This window comes from Trachypithecus francoisi, unplaced genomic scaffold, assembly GCF_009764315.1.
Source record: "Trachypithecus francoisi isolate TF-2019V2 unplaced genomic scaffold, Tfra_2.0 Lachesis_group17, whole genome shotgun sequence".
NCBI lineage: Eukaryota > Metazoa > Chordata > Mammalia > Primates > Cercopithecidae > Trachypithecus > Trachypithecus francoisi.
The window spans coordinates 10,739,266-10,756,590 of record NW_022681462.1 but is presented as its reverse complement, the minus strand read 5'-3'; the positions used below and the strand labels follow the sequence as shown (position 1 = coordinate 10,756,590).

At 39.1% G+C, this 17,325-nt stretch overlaps 1 protein-coding gene across 3 annotated transcripts in view; it reads right to left on the bottom strand.

The window, feature by feature from the left end:
- Positions 1 to 17,325, bottom strand: part of PAPOLG (poly(A) polymerase gamma) — a 41,497-nt gene that overhangs the window by 23,137 nt on the left and 1,035 nt on the right. For all 3 annotated transcript variants that reach the window (XR_004443948.1, XM_033239130.1, XM_033239131.1), the window contains exons 2-7: positions 14,333 to 14,494; positions 12,538 to 12,604; positions 6,171 to 6,252; positions 5,830 to 5,939; positions 4,289 to 4,342; positions 3,151 to 3,262 (exon numbers count right to left, since the gene is read on the bottom strand). Coding sequence is in view for 2 of the 3 variants with exons in the window: in XM_033239130.1 (XP_033095021.1) it covers positions 3,151 to 3,262; positions 4,289 to 4,342; positions 5,830 to 5,939; positions 6,171 to 6,252; positions 12,538 to 12,604; positions 14,333 to 14,494 (587 nt within the window). In the remaining variant the exon portion in view is untranslated. The remainder of the gene's footprint in view (positions 1 to 3,150; positions 3,263 to 4,288; positions 4,343 to 5,829; positions 5,940 to 6,170; positions 6,253 to 12,537; positions 12,605 to 14,332; positions 14,495 to 17,325) is intronic.

Here is a 17,325-nt window from a genome sequence, read left to right as displayed (position 1 = left end):
TTGTTTTAGGATAATTAAAAAAGACATGGGTAATGCAATCCAAAATGTGATATGTCTGAGTATTTTTTAGTTTTCTTCCATATTTGTTCATCAAACACCTCCCAATTACAACACTGTAATTACTTCAATGTAAACCTTTTCCACAAATACTGTAATTTACTGTTACAATCTGGAAATACACCAAAGTCCAACAGTGATTCGGTTAAACAAAAGACACTATAAAACAGTGGTTCTCAATCCCAGCCCTTTGGGAGGCCGAGGTGGGTGGATCACCTGAGGTCAGGAGCTCAACACCAATCTGGCCAAAATGGTGAAACCCTTTCTCTACTAAACATACAAAAATTAGCTGGGTGTGGTGGTGGGCATCTATAATCCCAGCTACTCAAAGGGCTGAGGCAGGAGAATCGCTTGAACCCAGGAGGGGGAGGTTGTAGTGAGCCGAGATCGCGCCACTGCACTCCAGCCTTGGCAACAGAGTGAGACTCCGTCTCAAAAAAAAAAAAAAAGACATTGGTTCTCAAAGTATGGTCTGGGTACCCCGGGGAATTTGTGAGGTCAAACTTTTTTTATAATAATACTAAGGCTTTCTTTGCTTTTTTCACCATGTTAACATTTGCATTGATGGTGCAAAAGAAACGGTGGATAAAACTGCAGGTACCTTTGCCGTCAATCAAGATGGGGCAACAAACTGTACTAGCAGAAAAAAATATCTTCACCACCAAACATTTGCAGTTAAAAATAAAGGTGGGGAAAGAACACGTGAGACTGTGTGAGTTGTAAGCTGAACCACCTGCTTTTTTCAAGAAACACCAGTTTTACCTGAAAAAGTAATTGGCAGATGAACTATAGTTATTCAGTGAGGTATTTCTTTAAAAATGAACAAAAGGAACCCCTCCGTTCAAGTAAAATGACAAAATTTGTTGCCAACAATAAAATTTAACCTTTCAAGTCAAACCTGAATTTTAGACAACTTTTATCTGTTACTATGAACTTGACACCTTTCCATACTTTTCCGTTGAGACTGGTGGTGATATTAATGAATGCTGGTTTTTTTTTTTTTTCACATTTTACAGTGAAATGTGTATTAACATTTGGAAGATCCAAGTAACTTTGTGACCCAATATTTTCCAAATGACCAAGGCATGATAGTACAGAATCATGCATGAATAAAGGGACCACTCAAAGAACAAGACAGATCAGTGGATTGTTATGTAACAGAATACAAAAAGTCTGATACGATTTTAGACTCCATACTCTAACCTTTAAGAAACTATCATTTTTATTCAGCAACAAAACAGAATATGGATGAACCTCACAAACATGCCAAATGAAAGAACTCTTATGCAAAAGACCACAAAGGATTCTTTATATATGAAATGTCTTTAAGAGGCAAATCTACAAAGAAAGCAAGCAAGCAGATTAGTGGTTGCCTGGGACTGGGGATTGGAAAGGGAAATGACTGCAAATGTGTATAAAGCATCTTTTGAGAGTGATAAAATATTCTAACATTGGATTGTAGTGTACTAAAGACCAGTGAAGGCCAGGTGAGGTGGTTCACACCTGTAATCCCAGCACTTTGGGAAGCCAAGGTGGGCGGATCACCTGGTATCAAGAGTTGGAGGCCAGTGTGACCAACATGGAGAAACCCCATCTCTACTAAAAATACAAAAAAATCAGCCAGGCGTGGTAGCACATGCCTGTAATCTCAGCTACTCAGGAGGCTGAGGCAGGAGAATCGCTTGAACCCAGGAGGCGCAGGTTACAGTGAGCTGAGATCGCGCCATCGCACTTCAGCCTGGGCAATAGTGTGAGACTCCGTCTCAAAAAAAAAAAAAAAAAAGAAGAAGAAAGTAAAGAAAAAGACCAGTGAGGTGCACACCTGAAAAGGATAAATTTAATGGTATGTAATTATACCTCAATAAAACTGTTAAAAAGAAAAAAAGTCCCTGGTCAAGTTTAAGAAGAACATCTATAATTATCTGAAAAGGCTATGAAAACACTCCTCCCTTTTCCAACTAAGAGGACAGATTTTTTTCTTTCTTTTTTGAGACGGAGACACGCTCTGTCACCCTGGCTGGAGTGTGGTGGCATGATCTCAGCTCACTGCAACCTCTGCCTTCTGGGTTTGAGCGATATTCCTGCCTCCGTCTCCCGAGTAGCTGGGATTACAGGCAAGCACCAACACACTTGGCTAGTTTTTTATTTTTAATAGAAACGGGGTTTACCATGTTGTCCAGGCTGGTCTCAAACTCCTGACCTCAGGTGATCCACCTGCCTTGGCCTCCCAAAGTGCTGGGATTAGACGCATGAGCCACCGCACCCGGCCTCTTTTCTTTTTTCTAGACAAGGTCTCGCTCTGTCACCTAGGCTAGAGTGCAGTGGTATAATCACGGCTCACTGCAGCCTCCACCTCCTGAGCTCAGGTGATCCTCCCACCTTAGCCTCCTGAGTAGCTGGAACTACAGGCCAGTGCCACTACATCCAACTAAATTTTTTGTATTTTTGGTAGAGATGGGGTTTCAACATGTTATCCCAGCTGGTCTGGAACTCCCGGACTCAAGTAATCCATTCACCTTGGCCTCCCAAAGTGCTGGGATTATAGGCGTGAGCCACCACGCCCGGCCAGATTTTCTTCTTATATGTTAACCAAAACAAAATATTACAATTGACTGTAGACACAAATAAGAATCTAGCTGTCTTCTATCAGGTCAAATATTAAAGAGATTTGCAAAATGTAAAAAAAAAAAAAAAAAGTCATTCTTCACACACAAGTTATATTAATTTAAAATGGGTTCATTATTTATAAATGACTAAGTATTTTTTAAATTTCTCAGTTTTTATTTCTAACATGGTAAATATTGACAGATATAACCCACATAAACAAAAGCTTTTTGGGGTCCTCCATAAATCTTAAAAGTGCAAAGAAGTCTTGAGACCAGTAAGTTTGAGAACCACTACTATATATATATATACAGTCTTTCAAATAAATTCATGGTTTTTAGGATTCTTAAATGTGGTCACATTACCTGTATAAAGAAAATTACATTTTAAACTGAGTCCAATCTCCAAAATTGAATTAATAGTCAATTCTGCAAAAATTTATCTAATTGTTTTGAAGCAGGTATCTGAGATTTCTTTTTAGAAGCTTACCATTTAAGCTGCGAATACACCTTATATCAAGGCTTCTCAGGCGAGAGTCATCTCTTAGATCTAAATTATCTGATATGGTTTGTATTGCCAGTCTTGCAAATACTAGATCAATCTTTGGAAAGATGCAAAAAAAGAGAAAAAAATTACATTTTCTCCTTTCAATCCATCCTCTCCCATCCCACCATAAAAATGTGAAAAGCTCTGATTATTAGTTTGGGAAGTTCTACCAAAGCTTCAATAGGCCTATGTAGGCAATCTCACATAGGAAAATCACTGTAAAGTTTTGTTAGGGTAATTAAACTTTCAAATTAATGAAAGCATTTAAATTTTAGCATATATGCCAAGCATTTAAAAAAAAAAAAATCAAAGCCTTATGAGCAAATTTCTAGATAAAGATAGAAGATCCAACACACATTTACATTCACTCCCTCTTGAAACCTCACTAAAATACCAGGAAAATTTAATTTTTTTGTTTAGTATTATTTTTATTTTAAACGCAAAATTCACTAGGACAAAGAACAGAAAGTGACAACAGCAAAAGCTATGAAAGCTGGAAAGCAGATGGACAAGTGGTAACAGACCCAGTAGACCTAAGAAAGCAGGTAAAAATGTTGTATCTAGGAAATAAGGTCAGGAGGCTGTATATAAATACAGACATAAATAAAAAGGCACATTTAAAGAATAAAATAGTATTCTTAGAAATTAAAAATATGGGCCGGGCACAGTGGCTCACACCTGTAATCCCACCATTTTGGGAGGCCAAGGTGGGTGGATCACGAAGTCAGGAGATTGAGACCATCCTGGCTAACATGATGAAACCCCATTTCTACTAAAAATACAAAAAATTAGCCAGGTGTGGTGGTGTGTGCCTGGAATCCCAGCCACTCAGGAGGCTGAGGTGGAAGGATCACTTGAATTCAGGTGCTCAAAGGTGCAGTGAGCTATGATTGTGTCACTATACTCCAGCCTGGGCCACAGAGTTAGACCCTATCTCTTTATTTAAAAAAAAAAAAAAAAAAAAAAAAAAAGAGATTATTTGATTTTTAAAAATATGCACTTATGTTAAGCCTGATTTCAGAAAACAAACTTACAAGTGAAACAGTTCAATTGTAAAGTCACAAAAATATTAAACACTTACTTCAATACCATCAAATTCAAATTTTATAACAGGTACAAAGGCATCTTCTACAGCCTACAAAAAAGGAAAACAATCATAACATATAGGTGTAATCCCTTCTTTAACCTTCCTAACTACCAATAATGTGAATATCTTTGCTCCCAGTTTGTATTTTAACTCAACAGACAAAGTGAAAATGCTTTTGGTCTTACATTCCAGGTATTTCTACTTTGTGACCTATATTATGTAAGAAACACAAAATGCCTACAACAGTATCTAATTTATTATCCCTCTAAAAATATTCCTCAGAACTGGAAAGCAAAACTGCTATTGTCTGCAGCCCTAAAAAAGAATGAGTTCATGTCCTTTGCAGGGACATGGATGAAACTGGAAGCCATCATTCTCAGCAAACATAGGAACAGAAAACCAAACACTGCATGTTCCCACTCATAAGTGAGAGTTGAACAATGAGAACACATGGACACAGGGAGAGGAATGTCACACATTGGGGCCTGTCCAGGGGTGGGGATCAAGGGGAGGGAGAACATTAGGACAAATACCTAATGCATGCAGGGCTTAAAACCTAGATGACGGTTTGACGGGTGCAGCAAACCACCATGGCACATGTATAGCTATGTAACAAACCTGCACGTTCTGCACATATATCCCAGAACTTAAAGTAAAATTTAAAAAAAAAAAACCAAAAAAAAACCAAAAAGCTGCTATCATCTGGGTACTTATAATTTCTTGAGTCTAAACTGAAAACTGATTACTTAGAAAGGCTACTAGGGTTAGAAATTTTAAAATAATGAGAGCTCATGATTTATATATTAAAAATTTAATTAATACAGTTGAGATTAGTAGAAATAATGGTTTTCTGAGTCTTCCTTAACTGCCCAACCTAACAAATTCTTAACTTCCTTGTCCAAAAACATTCCCAGATTTCCCAAATATCACAGATTCTTTGACCTTCACCTTATTCTAGCTTCAGAATGCATTAACACTGTTTTGTTTATTTAGTTCACATAACCCCCCTTCAATAAACAATGTCAGGTTTACTATTGTATCTGTAAGACTAATGACAGCATCTAACAAATTACTGGTGCTGAAATTTTATTTGCTGAATGAATGGCTAGATATACACATATAAAGAGTTACTAACTGAACCTTACACATAATAGCACTCATCATTTGGTATGTATCAATCATTATTGGCTATTACAGTAAATGGTTTATGTAAATATCTCATCAATACTCAAAAACCTTATAAAAAAGTTATTACCACATCTCCATTTTACAGATTGGGAAACAGGCTCAGAGGATTACATTACCTGACCAAGATCTAGGAGCCATTATGTAGTAGATTCTAGACGCCAACTCAAGTCTGTATAACTCTAAGGCCCATGTTCTTAATCATCATTTAATCATCACTTATTAAAGTTACTCTTATTAAATATCTCCTAATAGTAACTTAGGAGGTATTTCAATAATCTTAAGCCCTAGCTTTTATAGATATTTGTTCTAATCTAAATTCAAAATATTAAATGCCAGAGGATACTTACTCTTAAGTTTCTAATGCCATCTTGATGTTTCAATTTTTCAAAAAAAGACTGAAAAAAATCAGATCTCTCCACATGTCTTGGAGCTACACAAAGTGCATCAATGTCAGCTCCTGTAAATTAAAGTAGTTCTTAAGAAGAATATATTATGTGTTATATTTTTTGTTAAAGTACACTCAAACATATGAACAGAAGAAAGTATGGAAGCTGAGTACAAGAAAATGTTAACAATGATTAGCTGTAAGTAGTGAAATAATGGGAACTTTGTTCTCCTGTATTTTCTAATTATGAACAAGAGTTTGTCATTGAATGTTCTTAGCACTAGAACACAGAAAAGCAGTTACCTTTGGTGTGTACTCCAAGCCTATAGGATCCAAACGTGAAAATTTTACCACCAACAGTAGCCACAACAGAAGGTGGGAGGTTCTAAAATAAAATTAAGCAGAAGACATTCAATTATTCAAATTATTTAGCATAAAAGTCACCTCAATGTTGGCTGCGCGTGGTAGCTCACACCTGTAATCCCAGCACTTTGGGAGGCTGAGGCCAGCGGATCACCTGAGGTCAGGAGTTTGAGACCAGCCTGGCCAACATGGCAAAACCCCTTCTCTACTAGGAATACAAAAGTTAGCTGGGCCTGGTGGTGGGCGCCTGTAATCCTAGCTACTTGGTAGGCTGAGGCAGAAGAATCACTTGAACCTGGGAGGTGGAGGTTGCAGTGAGCCGAGATCATGCCATTGCACTCCAGCCTGGGGAACAAGAGTGAAACTCCACCTCAAAAAATTAAAAAAAAAAAAATCACTATAATGTCTACTGGCCTTTATTGAGCAAATGATTAGACTTGTCAACTTTGTCAAGGTTAGACTTGTAAAAGTACTTCACAGATCCTCTGGCTGTGATTTGAAGTAGTAGGGGTATTACCAGAGGGAAGACAAAACAAATTCACCCCCACAACACATACATACATCTCTCTCTGAAGAAAAGCTTTTCTTTTTAATCACTTGACCATACATGTCCCCTCCAATTGCCTGTCTTTCGCTTCATCACTCTTTTGGTAGTCACCAAGGAACTCTCACCAAACTAATGTGCTTTCAGCTCTCTAAAACATAATACTCTTGGCCAATCCATATCCCCTTTAGTTTTTGTGACAGGTATGTTTAATTTCTCGATTCTAGCTCTACAACCTTTCTGTAAGAACGGGGTCATTCCTGACATGATCTCCTTATGAGAGCTATTCCAACAAGCTTAATTAACATTTCTTGGATTATAACATAATTAAAATGCTACCTTTTGGCTGGGCATGGTCATGTCTGTAATCCCAGCACTTTGGGAGACTGAGGCAAGAGGACCACTTGTGTCCAGTTCAAGACCAGCCTGGGCAACACAATGAGACTCCATCTCTACAAAAAATAAAAAATTAGCTGGGCATGGTGGTGTGTGCCTCTAGTCCCAGCTACTAGGGAGGTTGCGATGGGAGGACTGCTTGAGCCCAGGAGGTTGAACCTACCTCAGCAAGAGTGAAACCCTACCTCAAAAAAAAAAAAAAAAAAAGAAAGAAAAAAAGCTAATTTTCGCCTCTCTTCAGAGCCAATTCCAAAAGCCCATCAGATATTCACTCAAGTATCCTGATCCACTTCAATATCCAGCCTCAAGCAAGCAAAAAAATTCATTCCAATGCTAACAGATATTGCTTCTGAGTTCTCTATTTTTGTTCCTCATTATCCTCACTGCCCAAACCTTTTCCTTCTTCTTGGCTTACCAATTCTTGGCTTATACCCTCAAATTTGTGGCCTCCTTTCTATTCAACGAATACTTCCCTAATTCTAGGTTATTTAATGGCATCCTAAACTACCCTCTAATGAATCTTCCTTTTCTCTTTCACTATCTTGTATAAAATTCACTGGCTGATGTTCTTAAATTACTCTATTAAATATAGCTGTTCTACTCAAAAGTTGCCAATGCCTTCTTCTCTAACTACTGAGGTAAGGATCCTTGAGCCTGTTGTTGAAAATCTCCGTATGTTCCTAGGGATCTTTCTTGCTTTCTTATCTTCCTTTCTGAAGCTTCAACTACCAACCAACCAACCAACCAATCAACATGGTCACAGAATCCAGCCTCCTTTCCACTGCATTTGCCATTGTCCCTGCCTCAAGTGCTTGCCCATCCTCTCTGGGCATCTTTTGTTTTTTTTTTTTTTTTTTTTTTTTTTAAAAACAGCTGGAGATGGGGTCTCACTGTGTTGCCCAGGCTGAAGTGAGCACAGCAGTGTGATCTTAGCTCACCACAGCCTCAAATTACTGAGCACAAAATATTCCTCCTGCCTTGGCTTCCAGAGTATCTGAGACTATAAGCATATACCCACTGCGCCTGGATAATTTTTAAATAATTTTTGTAAAGATGGGGTCTTGCTTTGTTGCCCAGGCTGGTCTCAAGTTCCTGTTTTTAAGCGATCCCCCTGTCTCGGCCTCCCAAAGTGTTGAGATCACAGGCATGAGCCACAGTATCCAGCTTCTGGCTATCAGTATTATCCACTTTTGGAAGTTCACTTCAAGTTCCACCTCTTCCATGAAGCCTTCCCTGGTTATCCTTACCCCCTAACAAGCTTTTTTTTTCCTGTGTGCTCTCTGCCCTTAAAATTCTTAAATTCCTTTTTGCTATATTTACTGACTTTTTTGGTATGTAAAATCATATTTCATATTTAATCTTTAATCATATTTAAATTTCTCAAAGTTAAGAACTTTGTCTACTACTTCTCTGTATTTTCTCACAATGCCCAGTACAAGTTCTGAAGAATAATATGTGCTGATTAACTTCACCTTGAATAAAAGTATCTATATAATAGGATATTATGCTTAACGCCTCTGTGTAATGAATATTAACGTTCAGAGTATCACAAATAATTTTACAGCTAAAAAGAAGTCAGTAAATTTTATTAATCAGATTTTTTAAAGAGACAGAGTCTCGTTATGTTGCCAGGCTGGCCTTGAACTCTTGGGCTCAAGATCTTCCTGCTTCAGCCTCCTGAGTAGCTGGGACTACAGGCATGCACCACTATGCCCAGCAATCTATAAATTTATTCATAATTAACATGAAGGAAATGGACAGATAAGCCAGGACCTTAAAAAAATCTTTTAGTTCACATTTCTACTTTGAGAAGTCTGATTCTTGTATGATTTATGAGAAAGTGATATGCTAAATCACAGTTTGCCACGGCCATAGTATCTAACTAAAATTATTTGATCTGGGGTTCTATACTATTTAAAGGTTAAATATCCCAATTGTGTATGGATTCAAATCATCTTTGATTGAACCCAAATCCTTCAGTTACTTTCCAAAGTAAAATATACATAAAGAGAATTATAGGCTGTGAGTGGTGGCTCTTGCCTGCAATCCTAACACTGCGGGAGGCTGAGGTGAAAGGTTCACTTGAGCTCAAGAGTTCAGGATCAGCCTGGGCAACACAGTGAGACCTCATGACTTTTTTTTTAATTTGAAAAAAGAAGAATTATAGGTTGGGCATGGTTGCAACTCATGCCTGTAATCTCAACACTTTGGGAAGCCAAGGCAGGAGGATCACTTGAGTACAAGAGTTTGAGGCCAGCCCGGGCAACATGGCAAGACCCTATCTCTACAAAAAAAAAAAAAGGAGCTGGGCATCAGGATGTGTACCTGTAGTCTCTGCTACTTGGGGGGCTGGGGTGGGAGGACTGCTTGAGCCCAGGAGTTTGAGGCTGTAGTGAGCCACGATTACGCATGCCACTGCACTACAGCTTGGGAGACAGAGATCCTTCCCGCATTCCCCCACATGAAAGAGATAATTATAATTCACATAGAAAAATGACCTCATCTGCTCAATGGAAGATGCTTTTTTTTTTTTTTAATTACTTGTGACTAGAATTTCACCTACTCAGAATTTGACTCATCCAATAACTTCAACTATTGATAACCCTGCTGAGTTCAGAAATGAGGCAGACGGCCTTTTGGCAACAAAAGTAAACAGCATAAAGACCATGTTAAACTCAATGACTGTAGTCTTTAAGAGACTCAACTTTATTCTGAGCCCACTGTTTAAAGCTGTAAAAGAAAGAATTCTAGATCGGGTGTGGCGGCCTATAATCCTAGCACTTTGGGAGGCCAAGGCGGGTGGACTGCTTGAACTCAGAAGTTTGAGATCAGCGTGGCCAACATGGCAAAACCCTGTCTCTATCAAAAATACAAAAATTATCCAGGCATGGTGGCGCATGCCTGTGGTCCCAGCTATGCAGGAGGACTGTTGGAGCCTGGGAGGCGGAGGTTGCAGTGAGCTGAGATCCCGCCACTGTATTCCAGCCTGGGTGACGAAGTGAGACTCCCATCTCCAAAAAAAAAAAAAAGACAATTCTGCAGGTGTTTACCTAATTTCTAAATCCATGCAGATTAAGGGGCAGAAAGGGACTTTACAGGTAGACACACTGACAACTGTGAGACGTTACCTTTCAACTGATTGCTGTTAGAGCAAAGATGGGAAAACTATGAAAAACAAAAACCTTAAAATGTAACAGTATTGTCTACCTAGAGATGAAGCAAATGGTATCACCCAGTTGAACATTCTCTCCCTCATTCTGGTACAGCCAGTAAAATAATCTTCACAGTGGTGATTCTCAGACAACAATAAAAATTCAATTGTGAGGCTGGGCACGGTGGCTCACACCTGTAATCCCAGCACTGTGGGAGGCTGAGGCAGGTGGATCACTTTGGGAGGCCGAAGAGAACGGATCACTTGAGGTCAGGAGTTCGAGACCAGCCTGGCCAACATGGTGAAACCCCATCTCTACTAAAAATACAAAAATTAGCTGGTGGCATGGTGGCATGCACCTGTAATCCCAGCTACTTGGGAGGCTAAGACAGGAGAATCGCTTGAACCTGGGAGGTAGAGGTTGCTGTGAGCTGAGATCTCACCACTGCACTCCAGCCAGGGCGACAGAGCAAGATTATGTATCAAAACAAAAACAAAAACAATTATATTCAAAATATAGTTGGCCTTCCATATCTGCAGGTTCCATATCTGCAGATTCAACCAATTGTGCACAGATAAAAAATACTGGGGGGAAAAAGTCATAAAAAATAAAGCAAATTTAGGCAAGGCGCAGTGGCTCATGCCTGTAATTCCAGCACTTTGGAAGGCTGAGGTCGGAGGACTGCTGGAAACCAGGAGTTTGAGACCAGGCTGAGGTCGGAAACTGCTGGAAACCAGGAGTTTGGGTAATATAGTGAGACTCTTGTCTCTACAAAAAATAATGAAGAAAATAAGCCAAGCACAATTGTGCATTCCTATAGTTACAGCTATTCAGGAGGCTGAGGTGGGAGGATCACTTGAGCTCAGGAGTTTGAGACTGCAGTGAGCTATATAACTGTGCCACTGTACTGCAGCCTGGGTGACAGAGGGAGATTCTATCTATAAAAAAATAAAATAAAATTTATGGCCGGGCATGGTGGCTCATGCCTGTAATGCCAGCACTTGGGGAGGCTGAGGTGAGATCGTGCCACCGCACTACAGCCTGGGCGACAGAGCAAGACTCTGTCTCCAAAAAAAAAATAGTAATAATAAATAAAATTTAGGCTGGGCGCGGTGGCTCATGCCTGTAATCCCAGCACTGTGGGAGGCTGAAGCAGGTGGATCACCTGAGATCAGGAGTTCAAGACCAGCCTGGTCAACATGATGAAACCACGTCTCTACTAAAAATACAAAAATTAGTCCGGAGTGGTGGTACACGCCTGTAGTCCCAGCTACTCAGGAGGTTGAGGCAAGAGAATCGCTTGAACCTGGGAGGAGTAGGTTGCAGTGAGCCAAGATTACGCCACTGTACTACAGCCTGGGCGAAAGAGTGAGATTCCATCTCAAAAAAAAAAAAAAAAAATTAAACATGCTAATAAAAAAAAAAATTACAGTGACAACTATTTACATAGCATTAACATTGTATTAGATATTTTAAGTAATCTAGAAATGATTGAAAGTATGCAAAAGGATATGAAAGGGTAACATGCAAATATGTACTATATTATTTTATATAAGGAACCTGAGCATCCACAGATTTTAGTATCTTTGGAGGTCACAGAACCAATCCCCCGGAGGATACCAAGGGAGGACCGCACTACACAAAGCAGGAAAATGTAATCAATTCCAGGGGGAAAATAGTTAAGCTACAGGAGGGGAAAAGAGTTCTGTAGTTATAAATTAGTTTGCAAATTCCTATGTCTTAGGAACCAAGCAGGTAGGCAAATAAGGGAATCCCACATGAGAAACATAGTAACTGCTCAACTAACCACCTTGCAAAGAAAACAGGGAGTGGTGGGGGCCATGAGGCAATGGAAGATAGGAGCCCAATCCCCTTCAAGCCTCTTCCTGCTGTGCACAAAGGCAGGCCCAGCATTGCCAGATCTAATACTTTATAAAAATAGTTGAAATGTGATTTTTAAGTAAAATCTGATATTTGGCCTACTACATACAAGTCAAACAAGACAATTATGTGGACTCACAGCTATATATTGGCTACTTCTGGGTAAATCCTCATCTACTTAGAAATTCAACCGTCTAGACCAGTTCATTCCTATGTATACCAGACAGCCAAGCTTTGATGTATTTCAGATACTTCTCAACACCTGCATCTTATTGCCAGGATGAATGACCAAGATATAATAAAAACAAGAATTTCACATAGTTTAGAGTCTTACCTTACTCTCACTGACATCAGAAATCCATTCTTTTACTAAATTGTTCAATTTACCAAGAACCACTAGCCTAAAAAAAAAAAAACGAAAAGGCTTCAGATTAAAATGAACAAACAGTATTTTTAAAAACCCATATAGGCAATACCCTGTATGTTGATATTAGGCTAAAACCAAAACATACATGCAATAATGCTATCACATCTATTGACACAGGGCCATCTCTTTGGCATTCTTAGATCCTTCACAGTGTCAAAGAGGTGATAAATCTGATTACAATAATTTAGTTTTTGAGCTATGTTCAAAATTCAAAAAGCCTAATAAAAACCATAAAATTGCCTTCAATGAGGCTCTAAAGGCCTAGTGAATTGTCAACTTTCTTGGCTTTACTATGGAATTAATTCAATTCAATGTGGTAATAGAAGCTAGAATTGCTAGTAATAGGTCTTTGACTAATTAAAATGGGCAAACTAATTACTGGCTAATTTCTGTCTAATAGCATTAAAGAAGTTTAGTATTATTAAAACAAACTTATAACCAATGGCATAAATTAATCCACATTTAGAAGAGAAAAGCAGGGTTTAAGACATCTCAAAGAAGGCCAGGTGCGGTGGCTCAGGCCTTTAATCCCAGAACTTTGGGAGGCCGAGGTGGAAAGATCACGAGGTCAGGAGATCGACACCATCCTGGCTAACACGGTGAAACCCCGTCTCTACTAAAAATACAAAAAAAATTAGCTGGCCGTGGTGGCATGCGCCTGTAGTCCCAGCTGCTGGGGAGGCTGAGGCAACAGAATGGCGTGAATCCGGGAGGCGAAGCTTGCAGTGAGCCAAGATCATGCCACTGCACTCCAGCCTCGGTGACATAGCAAGACTCTGTCTCAAAAAAAAAAAAAAAAAAAAAAAAAAAAAAGACATCCCAAAGATAACATGCAAAACTGAACTTCTGTCCAAATTTACTCCTTCAAGGTGCCAAGACCAAAAATCTTGGCCATCATCCTTGACCTCTCTCACACACACATTCCAGTCATTAAACTCTAAGAACCCTACCTTTAAAATATATCCAGATTTCTACTTTTTATTACCTCTATGACCATCCTCCAGGTTCTAGCCACCATTATTTCCTCCTGGGGCTATTATAATTGCTAGATAACTGGTTTCTCTGCTCTGCCCTTGCACTTCTCTTAAGATTACTCTCAATAAAGCAGCCAGAGTGACTGTTAAACCTTTTTAAAGTCCAGTCATGTCAATCTTCTTCTCAAAACTCTAATAGCTTCTCACTTCACTCAGAATAAACCAAACCTTGACAACACCTTACAAGGTCCTAAGAGCTCTTGCCCTCCAAGCTCCTTCCCACCTTGCTTTCTGCAAGCCTGTATTTTCCTGCTTCCTCAATACTGATACCCAGGGTATCTTGCTATGTACTCTTCAAATACACCACTTCAAGAGTTCTGCCTAGAACACTTTTCCCTCAGATAGACACATGGCTCCTTCTTTCATCTTTAAATATTCCCTTAAATGTGACTTTCTCAATGAGGCTTTCCCTGAAACCTCTACCCCCTCAGCTTTTTCTCAGTAGCACTTATCATGTGTAATATTACTCATGAGTGTAATACTGATATTATTGATGACAAATCTCTTCCTCTAACCCCTACCTAAAATGTAAGCTCCAAGAGGGCCAAGACTTTTCTTTTTGTCATTTCTGCACCTGTATGTAGAGACATAGTAGGTATTCAATATGTTCGTAGAATTAATGATTAAACAATGCACTGTCAAATATTTTATGGTTTTCAGTGACACACCTGTGGTTCAATTCTTCCTCATCTTCAAACACTCCAAATGGTTTCATGGCATCAATTAATTTCTGTGTGTAAATATGATCAATTTCTTTAGGACACGCCAAACTAATTGGAGAGGTAATTCCATAATGCTTTTGTTGACACTGGCTGTCCAGCACGGTGTTTCTGTTCAAGAAAATAAGAAAAACGAAACAACAGAAAAAATTTAAAGTATATATCATACTGATACATTGAATCTCTCAATCTACTCATGTTAATTCAGTTACCTTAAAAGTTTACTTAGTACTAACAGTGGGGGCAGATACTTTCTTTTAAAGGAAAAAAGGGTATTTTATGTTTATGTTTATGAAGGGGCTATTCATCCTGCCTGCAGCTTTCATGGTTAGGATGTCTTTTCAAGCCAAACGCAGCATGTGTTGGCATCAAGACAATTGTACCAACACTACTCAGCTCAAACCCAGAGTTTGATTGGGATCTGTGCCAGGGCCACCTCCACTACCCTACAGACTTAAGTCAAGTACCATCCAGATTCTAGAATCTTTGAAAAGCAGTCAACCACTTGAAAGAAAGCTTTTAGTAAAAAACAATGGGGTTTTTTCCCCCAGGAAAGAAACAAAAACATCCCATTAGAAGGTCCTTGTGAAATAATCTGGCTTTTAAAAAGAAATCACAATTAGATTTGTCCTTGGGAAACCTAGGTTAACATCCTCTGCTTGAATCAGAGTTTACAGTCCTAGTATTTTGCAACTCTAGTTAATTCTTCTCTTCATTTCAGACTGGTACCCATACCATCTTCACATTGAAATAAAATTCTTTACACTACTGGCAATCTTTTGGAAGATACATGAGCCACCCTCTAAAGATCTTAGCCATCAGGAAACTACGGTCTTGAACAACAGAAGTTCTGAGATTTTTTTTTTTTTTTTTTTTTTGAGATGGAGTCTCTCTCTGTCTCCCAGGCTGAAGTGCACTAGGGAGATCTCAGCTCACTGCAACCTCCACCTCTTGGGTTCAAACAATTCTCCTGCCTCAGCCTCCCAAGTAGCTGGGATTACAGGAGTGTGCCACCACACCCAGTTAATTTTTGTATTGGTAGTAGAGATGGAGTTTCGCCATGTTGGCCAGGCTGGTCTCGAACTCCTGACCTCAGGTGATCCACCAGTCTCAGCCTCCCACAGTGCTGGGATCACAGGCGTGAGCCACTGCACTCGGCCAACTGAAGTTCTGAGATTTTGAGTTTACACAAACTAATTAACTTCAAAATAAATTCTGGGACCAACAGAGGTTGGCAAAACTTTTAATTTTGCTATGAAAGTGCAAACATACACACTAAACAACCAACGCTACCATTTGTCTTCACCAGGTTCCACGAAGGGCCATTAACACCAAGAGTAAGAATGTAATCTCAAAATCAGAATCAATCTTTCAAGTTAAATAAATTAGCCCTGTAAAAAATAACACACTATAGAGATCGTTTAATTGTTTTTGGATTTTAACTTGTCAAAACACTGTCTTACCCCTACTAAGTGCACAGAGTAAGACACGCTCTTTAGATAAGGATCTCATTAGAGGCCAGGCGTGGTGGCTCATGCCTGTAATCCCAGTACTCTGGGAGGCCGAGGTGGGTGGATTACCTGAGGTCAGAAGCTCAAGACCAACCTGGACAACATGGTGAAACCCCATCTCTACTGAAAATACAAAAAATTAGCCGGGCGTGGTGGCGGACGTCTGTAATCCCAGCTACTTGGGAGGCTGAGGCAGGAGATTCGCTTGAACCCAGGAGATGGAGGTTGCAGTGAACTGAGATTGCACCACTGCACTCCAGCCTGGGCAACAAGAGCGAAACTCCGTCTCAAAAAAAAAAAAAAAAAGAAAAAGATCTCATTAGGTAGAGAGGGAAAAAGAATCAATGGAAGATAAAACAGCATGTATACCTTCCAAAATGACTAAAAAAACCCAAAAAACCAAAAAACAAAATACAGCTTAATTTCTCTTCTGTATTTATTTTGTTGTAGAACAAACAAAACTCCAATTAGTTATTTCAAGTTATAATTTCTTTTTAAAGATTTGGCTTTTTTACCTCTGGGAAAGCTAGAGCAGTGTTTTGGTATTGTGTTATATATATGTAAATATACGTGGTAAATGAATAGGACAGAGTATCTACATATGTATATAATATCACTCAATTGCAATAATCCTAAGAGGTATTGAATAAGTGCCATTTTGCAGATAAGTATCTGAAAATTAAGAGAGGACAAGCCAGAACCTGACCTCCAAAACCTCTTTCCACTACTCCATTCTCTCCTCCATAACTACTTCAGCTCTGACACTATGATGACGGGCCTCACTTTCTTACCTGTATGCTGACAAAGTTGGCCAACTAGCCTACTGGCCCTAAAATTCCAAATCTAGAGTTCTGAACTTCCCCCATCTAGAGGGGAGGGAAAAGTAAACAGAATCCCACATTCCCTTTAAACCATCAATTTCACTTGTAGGCAAACACCCTAGAGAAATTTTGGTTACAAACGCACAAAGAGACTGTAAAAGAATGTTCGCTGTCACACTGTAACACTAAAAACTTAGAAATAACCTAAAATAGTCACTAACAGGAAAAGAATTAAATTAGGATGCATTCCTACAATAGAATACAATACAATATTAATTAATTACAACTAAAATACTAACGTGAACAAAGCTCAGAGACACTATGTTGTGCTAAAGAAGTTACAGAATGCCAAGTGTGATACCAGCTATATAGTTTAAAAACAACTAGAAGTATGCCAGTTATTATGAACACATGTGTATGCAGTAATAGCATTAAAAAACATGCAGCTCCCATGATTCGAGGGCGAAAAAAAAAAAAGTAAAATAAAAAACACGCAGCAACAATAAACATCAAATTCAAGACTGTGGAGACATCTGGAGCAAGAGATGATTGGGACCAGAGAAGGAGGTAGGAGAGTCCTTCAGATGTATCTGGAATGCTTGATTTCTTT